The sequence below is a fragment of the Canis lupus genome, chromosome 15 (genome assembly GCF_011100685.1).
Source record: "Canis lupus familiaris isolate Mischka breed German Shepherd chromosome 15, alternate assembly UU_Cfam_GSD_1.0, whole genome shotgun sequence".
Classification (NCBI taxonomy): domain Eukaryota; kingdom Metazoa; phylum Chordata; class Mammalia; order Carnivora; family Canidae; genus Canis; species Canis lupus.
The window spans coordinates 16,171,290-16,180,046 of record NC_049236.1 but is presented as its reverse complement, the minus strand read 5'-3'; the positions used below and the strand labels follow the sequence as shown (position 1 = coordinate 16,180,046).

General features: G+C 56.3%; 1 protein-coding gene across 1 annotated transcript; it reads left to right on the top strand.

Annotated features, from left to right (window-relative positions):
- Nucleotides 1-19: 19 nt before the first annotated feature.
- On the top strand, nt 20-8,606 carry DMAP1 (DNA methyltransferase 1 associated protein 1). Its single transcript, XM_038558303.1, has 11 exons — nt 20-112; nt 274-423; nt 795-886; nt 1,141-1,336; nt 6,471-6,629; nt 6,754-6,921; nt 7,100-7,285; nt 7,416-7,487; nt 7,788-7,860; nt 7,953-8,248; nt 8,494-8,606. The coding sequence occupies exons 2-11, from the start codon at nt 319-321 to the stop codon at nt 8,551-8,553; spliced, it is 1,407 nt and encodes a 468-aa protein (XP_038414231.1). The 5' UTR covers nt 20-112; nt 274-318; the 3' UTR covers nt 8,554-8,606.
- The last annotated feature ends 151 nt before the right edge of the window (nt 8,607-8,757 follow it).

Below are 8,757 nucleotides of genomic sequence, written 5' to 3'. Positions count from 1 at the left end.
GCACACCGGAAGTGCTCCTGCCGGCGGAGTTTCGAGGGCGCACGGCCGGAAGTTTCTGTCCGCGGGTCTGCGGGGAGAGGCGAGCGGCGGCGGCGGCCGTCGGGGGATCCGGGTGCGGAGGCTCTGGGCCTGGGCGGCGGGCCGGGCCGCGAGGGAGACCCCGGCGGAGCCCCGCCCCGCGCCCGCTGCCCTCCCGCCGGCGGCCCGCCTCTCCCCGCTCCCGGGGGGCTGCAGTGGCTCCGCCCCCCTCACCCGAGCCTGCTCCCTCCCCAGGCGCTGACCCCTGACCTCGGGGCGCTCCCCCTGCTCTCCGGCGCGATGGCCACCGGCGCGGATGTGCGGGACATCCTGGAACTCGGGGGCCCAGAGGGGGACGCAGCCTCCGGGACCATCAGCAAGAAGGACATTATCAACCCGGACAAGGTGGCGGGGCGGCCGGGAGCCTTGGGTCCTGGGAGGGGGGCGGGGGGCAGAGCGGTGACGTCAGGGGACGGAGACCGTGTGCTGCCTCGGCGAGGTGTGGGGCACGCGTGGGAACCGGCGCGACCCCGTCAGCGATGAGCGGAGCAGCAGAGACGCTTGTGGGGTCGGGGGGTGGTGGCCCCAAGTCGCTGCCACCTGCCGAGAGGCGGTGGAAACGGATCTCCTAGTCGGACGGGTCGGAGGAGTGCCCCCGGGCGCGCTTTCATAGCCCGCCCTTGCCTGTGGCGGGGATTGAGCTCTAGCCTAGCTAGAGAATTTCAGGGAAGGAGGGGTCCAGGCTGTGCTTCCTATCCTGTGGCTTCCCTTCTCAGAAAAAGTCCAAGAAGTCCTCCGAGACACTGACCTTCAAGAGGCCCGAGGGCATGCACCGGGAGGTCTACGCGCTGCTCTACTCCGACAAGAAGCAAGTATTGGAACCCCACAGCCCCGGGCCTGGTCCCCCCTCCCCCGGCGTGCCCCCGTCTCCTGGTTTTCTCTGCTAGTTCTCTCCCTGCCGGCCCTCCCCGGCCAAGCCTCCCATTTGCTTAGCAGGGTGCAGGAGGAGCCCAGGCTTCCCACTCCAGGATGCGACTTCCTCTAGGGTGGCTCAGCCTGGGCCCAAAGGTTCCCTACACACCTCCGACTCTAAGCTCTCATCTCTCCGAACCTTGCTGCCAGGGATGCACCCCCGCTGCTACCCAGTGACACTGGTCAAGGCTACCGCACGGTGAAGGCCAAGCTGGGCTCTAAGAAGGTGCGGCCCTGGAAGTGGATGCCATTCACCAACCCAGCCCGCAAGGATGGAGCTATGTTCTTCCACTGGCGACGGGCAGCTGAGGAGGGAAAGGACTACCCCTTCGCCAGGTTCAATAAGGTGAGCCACCGCCATTCAGACGTGGGCCAAGGTTGCTCACCCCCTCTGAGCGCCTCCTGTGAGCTCTCAGCCTCCTGGGGTTGGCTCCAGAGGCGCACTCAGTCTGTGTCTCAATCACGGCTACCGGCTCCGTCCACATGACAACTGCCTGCCAAGTGAGACTTTGTGGGTCTCTTCTGCCTGTGGGATCCTGTCCTTCCCTGGACCTGGTCTGGTTTTTGGTGGCTTTTCTTGGCCCTTCAAATGTTGCTGTTTGGTTCCTCGGAGCTGTGTCCTGGTCTCTCTGCACTTTCTCCCTAGCGTGTCTCATTTTCTCTGTGGCTTCAGTTGCCCCCTGTATGCCAGGGACCCCACCTAATATCTCTAGGCCAGAGTGATAACAGTCATTTACTTAATGTCTCTCTCTGAAGGCCCCGCAGGTACTTCAGATCAAGTGGGTATCCTTGAGCAGAACTCATCCATTCCCTTTCTTTCTCACTTTTTTTTTTAAAGATTTATTTATTCATTCATTCATTCATTCATTCATTCATTCATTCATGAGAAACACAGAGAGAGAGAGAGAGAGAGGCAGAGACACAGGCAGAGGGAGAAGCAGGCTCCATGCAGGGAGCCTGATGTGGGACTCGATCCCCAGTCTCCAGGATCACCCCCTGGGCTGCAGGCGGCGCTAAACTGCTGCGCCACCGGGACTGCCCTTCTTCCTTACTCTTATCAGTGAATGTCACCACTGGTTATCCAGCTGCCCAGACCCGAAACTTGGGAATCATCCTTGACTTCTCCTATAGTCTCCCAATTATTTCAGTCAACAACAGGACAGAGGAGGTAGGGAAAGATAGATAACAAACACGGGAGCAAATAAATTGGGTTCTTTCAGATAAGAGCCATCAGTAGAATGAAGCCAGATATGAATGGAATATGAAATGAGTTGAGAGTGAACTTGTAGGCTTAGGGGAGGCCTAATTTAGATAAAGTGGTCATGGTGGGCCTCTTTGAGAAGGTGGCACCTGAACTAAATCTCTGCGATATGTGTGGTCATTGAGTCCTCCTGATTCTGTTTCCATAATAAATCACGTCTGCCTTTGTTCTTCATTCCCTGTGCTGGCATCCTAGTCCAAATTGAATCATCTCTGGTCTAGATTGAGGCCCACATAGAGCAGGGCCTTACAGGGCCTTATCCACACTACCCCAGCCAGTGAGAGGCAGAGCCGGGCTAGGCTAGGATTTCCTAGGCTGTTCAAGCCAGTATACAATATGGTGTCACAGTCCCTGCAGCCTGGAGCAGCCTAGACTTGGAGGCTGAAAACAGTAGGGGCCTGATCCCAGGATTTCAAGTCCCTCAGGCCAGTGTAGCCAGTTGTCCCTTGACAGCTCTGCCTGGATGGCTCACGGGCTTCTTGGACTGAGCACATCTGGGTGTGACTCATCATTCATCTGCTCAGGGAGACCTGGTTTTCCTCCATCTCACCACCATCCTCAGACCCCCTCAGGTCCAGTGGAGGGAGAGGCTGGAGGTGTAGGATTGAGAAAAGACAACCAAGAGGTGAGATGTTGAGTTAATGGGAGGGAAGGTTGGATGACACAATTTGAGGAAAAGACCAAAGAATTTTTTTAAAAGATTTTATTTATTTATTTGTGACAGACGCGCACACACACACACACACACACACACAGAGAGAGAGAGAGAGAGAGAGAGAAAAGCAGAGACAAAGGCAGAGGGAGAAGCAGGCTCCATGCAGGGAGCCCAATGCGGGACTCGATCCCGGGACTCCAGGATCACACCCTGGGCCGAAGGCAGGCGCCAAACCGCTGAGCCACCCAGGGATCCCCAGAATGTTCATTTTGTATTTGGTAAATGCTGCTTCATGCCAAGTCAGCACTGAGGACACAAAAATGCATCAGAAACAATATTGGCCCACAAAAAACTCTCGATATTGTGGGGGAGGGAGTAGGGAGAGGCACAGGCAATTATAGTTTGGTGGGATACATGCTGTTTGGGGAGGACCTGAAGGTCATGGAAGCTTCTGGAGCAGTTAGAGCTGGAGTTGAGCCCTAAAGGATGTCACCAGGTGATGTTAAGGAGTGTGGTGACTTTTTCAGGCAGAGGGGCCAGCAGGAGCAAAGGCATAAGGAGAAAGGAGTCACGTGAATGGCAGGCTGCCGGCATTTCCCTGTTGATGAAGCCTAGAGCCCAGGGTAGGACTTGGTGGAAGGTGAGGCCTGAGAGGTCAGCAGGGCCGGGTCAGGCAGGGCTTGGCAGCCAGGCTCGGGAATCTGGGCTCTGCCCTAATATCTTTGGAGAGCTACCGACCGATGTTTAAGTAGAGTAGGGTCGGATCTGATTTGAGTCTTAGAAAGATCATGGTGACTACAGGTGGAGAATGGAGTAAGGTGAACTCATGATTGTTCCTCCAGTACTGCTTGCTCCTGGGGCCCCACTCTCAGTCTGTGGCTCCCCAGCCACTCTTGCTCCAGCTTGGGACCCAGGAGTCACTTGTGATGGCATCTTCCTTCACCCCTCATCCAGGTGCCAAGTCTTGTGGTTTTAACCCAAAGTTATGTGTGTGCCCTGTTCTCTCCCTTCCACTGGTACTTTTAGTTCAGGCTTTTTCACTTCTCACTTGGATTATTTCCACAGCCTTCCAGCTGGCTTCCCAGGCTCTGGTTTCACCCCATCTGTCCTTACTGCTGCCAGGGTGGTCTTTATAAAAAGAGAATCATGATCATTTCACTCTCCTCTTTCAAAGTAACTTTAGTGTCTCCTGTCACCTGCTCTGGGACTAAGCCTTGTCCCCAGGCTGGATCAGGTGTCACTCATTACAGTTTTGTCATCAGACTTGCCACTCTGGACTAAATTATATTTTCAAGCTGGACTGTGAACTCTGAGAAGGTAAGGCCACTGTCTGTCTTATTCAGCACTGTGTTCCCAGCATAGGTCTGGCAGGCCCAGGATAAATATTTGTTGAATGAAGGGATATCTTCCTCACCTGACTGTGAGCTCCTTGAGAGAGCAGGACTGGCTACATAGTTCTGAGTTTTTTAGTTTTTTTTTTTTCTTTTAATTGGATTAGAATGCATAGGAGGGATACTTAACCAAGCCTGGGAAACCAGAGACTTCCTAGAGGAGCTACTGCCTGAAAGAGAGCAAAAGGATGAGAAGTTGTCTATGTAGAAGAAAGAATATGGAAGTGGGAACACACGTTAGGCAAGAACAACAGAGGCTGAGGGGGAGAGCCTACTGTGTTCCCGACACTGCTAGTCATTTACTTCAGATGCACAAGGGACAGTGGCTGCAGAGAGAGGCCAGGTCATGCACCCATGTGTTCATTGGTTGATTCTGTAAATATTGATACTAGTGTGCCTGGCCCTGTGCTGAACCCTGAAGATAGGCAATGAACCAGACAACCCTTGCTCTTGAGGAGTTTGTGAATATCTAGAAGGCACTTTTAGTGCAGTGGAGAACTTCTGAGACTTTTAGTAAGAGATGGTTGGGTGACATGATATTTATTCTAGAATAATGCTTCTGAAATTATCTATGATGAAGGACTTTAAAAGAATATTTCCAATCCATCAGACTGATAAAGATAGTAAGATTAAAAGAAAAAACTAAATATAAGTCCGTGTGTGTGTGTGTTTTTTTTTTAAGATTTTATTTATTTATTTGAGAGAGAGTGAGCAGAAGCCTGTGGGGGGTAGTGGGAGAGGAAAAAGCCGACTCCTCACTGACCAGGGACCCCTCCCCACCGCCCCGACACAGGGCTTGATCCTCGAGCCTGAGATCACTGAGATCACGACCTGAGTCACGCAGGCGTCCCCTATATTTCTTCATATTCAATTCAGTAGCATGTGATTTCTGTGAAATTGTCATAAAGGTTTCTAATCGTCTACTCTGAACATACACGGACCAGTGGTACCAGTTTGGGAGCAGCACTGGTCTGCAGGCTATCCTTTAGGTAACAGTGGTCCGAGAGATCACATCTTGGCTGCAGTTGGAGAATTGCTTGGAGGAGGATCAAATGGAGGCAGAGAGGCCAGTGGATAGGCTGTTTCTCTGATGCAGGCAGGTGGTGCTGTTCTGGACTGTGATGTGGCAGGTGGAGATAGAGATTCTGGAGGTAAAGCCACAGCTTTTGGAAGGGGAGGGGGAGCCTGCTTCCCAGGCCTCTGCTTGGGCACCTGTGTTGGCTAATGGTGACATGAGAACTGAACTGGAAGAGCTAGAGGTTCGAGGGAGGGTGATGAGTCCAGTACCAAACACATGCATATATTTCTGTTGAGGTATAATCAACACACAATATTGTTAGCTTCGGGTGCACATCATGATTGGTATTTGTGTATATTGCAAAATGATCACCACAGTAAGTCTGGTTCACATCCATCATCTGAACATACAAAGTTTGAGGTGTATGTGGGACCTCTGGGAGAAGTCCAAGAGGCAGCTGGCAATAGGGTCTTGAGAGCAGGTTCAGAGCCAGTGTGGTCTTGGAGAGAGAAAAGGGGCTTCCCTGGTCCAGCCTGACATCGACTCCTTCCTGGAGGCCTGGACTCCTGACTATGGGCCCTGCTGCTGGTGCTGCGTTTTGTCCCTGATGAAGACCTGGGAGTTGGAGCGTGGCCGCGGGGAAGCAGGGACATGTGCGCTGTGCTGGGTGCAGGTGCCGGGTGTGGGGCAGCATGTGCTGGGAGTAGGATTCAGGCCCCTCTTCTGTAGAGAAGAGCTGCAAGTCTCATTGTGACCACTGGGTGGCAGGAGTGCTTCAGACAAGTGTCCCACGCACTAGGGGATCCTGGGCCTTTCTCCAGTATTTAGGCATCTGCTCTACTCCAGAGTTAACCTTTGGACTCCACAGGAGCACTTACATGTGAGCCCCTCACCTTAGCCGTGGGGACAGGAGCACACATCCTGGTACTGAGGCTCCGCAGCAGAAGGCATGGTGAAGTAGCTCCAGGGCCCAAGCCAGAGGTGTCTAGGCGAGCCGTGGGTTTTGTCAAGTGGAAACATTATTCCCAGGCTGCCAGGGCAGGCTTCGCTTTGGTCCAGCCTAGGGACGGGCGGTAAACAGGAGGGGCTGTGGTCCCCAGGGCTGGGGCGGCCTGGACACGACCTGATATGGCGTGCCCCCCTCTGTGCCAGCAGACTGTGCAGGTTCCCGTGTACTCAGAGCAGGAGTACCAGCTGTACCTTCACGACGACGCTTGGACTAAGGCAGAGACCGACCATCTCTTTGACCTCAGCCGCCGCTTTGACTTACGTTTCGTGGTCATCCATGACCGGTACGACCACCAGCAGTTCAAGGTGAGCGGGCGTCAGGCATCTGCCTGTGTGCCCAGCCCTGGGCCTGGCAGGCCCCGCCTTCCCGCCACCCCTTCCAGGGGCCCTGGCCGTTCATCCTCCCTCCCGACCGCATCCCCATCCTCAGAAGCGTTCCGTGGAGGACCTGAAGGAGCGGTACTACCACATCTGTGCCAAGCTTGCCAACGTGCGGGCCGTGCCAGGCACAGACCTCAAGATCCCAGTGTTTGATGCGGGGCATGAGCGGCGGCGGAAGGAACAGCTGGAGCGGCTCTACAACCGGACCCCGGAGCAGGTCAGCCCCAGGCCTCGCCGCCTCTGCCTCGTGGCCTGGGTGCCTCCGTCCTGCACCCTTTCCCCCACCTCCCCCGTGGTTCCTTTCCTCCTGGAGTCCCTCACAGCCCAGTGGCCCCGCACCCCCGCCACCTGCACTCCCTCCCGTCTGCCCTCACCTCTGCATCTTGCATTCCCAGGTGGCCGAGGAGGAGTATCTGCTGCAGGAGCTGCGGAAGATCGAGGCCCGGAAGAAGGAGCGGGAGAAGCGCAGCCAGGACCTGCAGAAGCTGATAACGGCTGCAGACACCACTGCGGAGCAGCGGCGCACGGAACGCAAAGCCCCCAAGAAGAAGCTACCCCAGAAGAAGGAGGCCGAGAAGCCGGTGCGGAAGCGCAGTCAGCCCAGCTCAGGGTGGAGGGCTCCGAGAGCACCCAGCGTTAGAAGGGTGTGTGGGACTAACCCTGGGCTCTGTCCCTGCCGCACCTTGGTCTCCATAACCTATTCTCCCCCAGGCTGTTCCGGAGACTGCAGGCATCAAGTTTCCGGACTTCAAGTCTGCAGGCGTCACCCTGCGGAGCCAGCGGGTATGTGCCCCTCCGTGGTCGTGCCGGGCCCCGGGCTCCCCGCAGCCTGCATGCTGCAGGGGTGGCGCTGGAGCACCACGAGAGGTTGTGCCATGTGCTGCATGTGGGGAGGTCTCGGGATGTGGCCAGGCTGAAGTCAAAGCTCTCAAGCTCTTGCTTTGTTCCACCTGCTGGCTATTTCCTTTTTGGATGTAGAGCTGCCTCCAGGGGTTCACTTCTCTTCTGCTCCCCCTTGCCTTTGGTCCCCCTCATTCTTAACCACTTGCCCGGGAGAGGGCTTAGCAGCCTGGGTCATTGCAGATGAAGCTGCCAAGCTCTGTAGGACAGAAGAAGATCAAGGCCCTGGAGCAGATGCTGCTGGAGCTTGGTGTGGGTGAGTGGGGGCTGGGCAGGAGAGGGTATGTCCTGTGGCTGGCCTCCTCACACCCCCTGGCTCTGCCAACACCTTCCACCCACCACCCACAGAGCTGAGCCCGACACCCACGGAGGAGCTGGTGCACATGTTCAACGAGCTGCGGAGTGACCTAGTGCTGCTCTACGAGCTCAAGCAGGCCTGCGCCAACTGCGAGTACGAGCTGCAGATGCTGCGGCACAGGCACGAGGCCCTGGCGAGGGCAGGCGTGCTGGGGGGCCCTGCCACACCGGCATCGGGCCCGGCCCCAGCCTCTGCTGAGCCAGCAGTACCTGAACCCGGTCTCGGCCCTGACCCCACCAAGGATACCATCATTGATGTGGTGGGCGCACCCCTCACACCCAATTCGGTAAGAGCCTGGCTGGGTGAGGGGAGCACGGACTGGCTCAGCGGAAGAGCAAGCGCCCCAGTGTGTACGGGCCCCGCCGCTCCCTCTAGTGCCCACACTGGGAGTGGTCACTCTGATGGGTCCTGAGATGGAGGGTAGGAGTGGGTGGCCAGTGGGTATCACCTGCCCTGAGTGTGAAATGCATGCACCAAGCCCGAATCGAGCTTTGGGGGCCACTGACCCCAGCACCTTCTGTGTCTTCTCAGAGGAAGCGACGGGAATCGGCCTCCAGCTCCTCTTCTGTGAAGAAAGCCAAGAAGCCATAAGAGGCCACACGGGGTGTGGGTGCTGCTGTGTAAATAGAACTGCTGAGTCGGACTGGGCTGCTTCCTCTTCCTTCCCACCTCTTGTGATGCCCCTGGCTGGGAGGGTGGGCAGGAGCTGGTCGCCACACCCACTGCACAGGGGTGGCATTGGAACTTGCCTGTGCAGAGGCCCTTAGCAGCCCTCTTGCCACTGCCAGCTTTGCC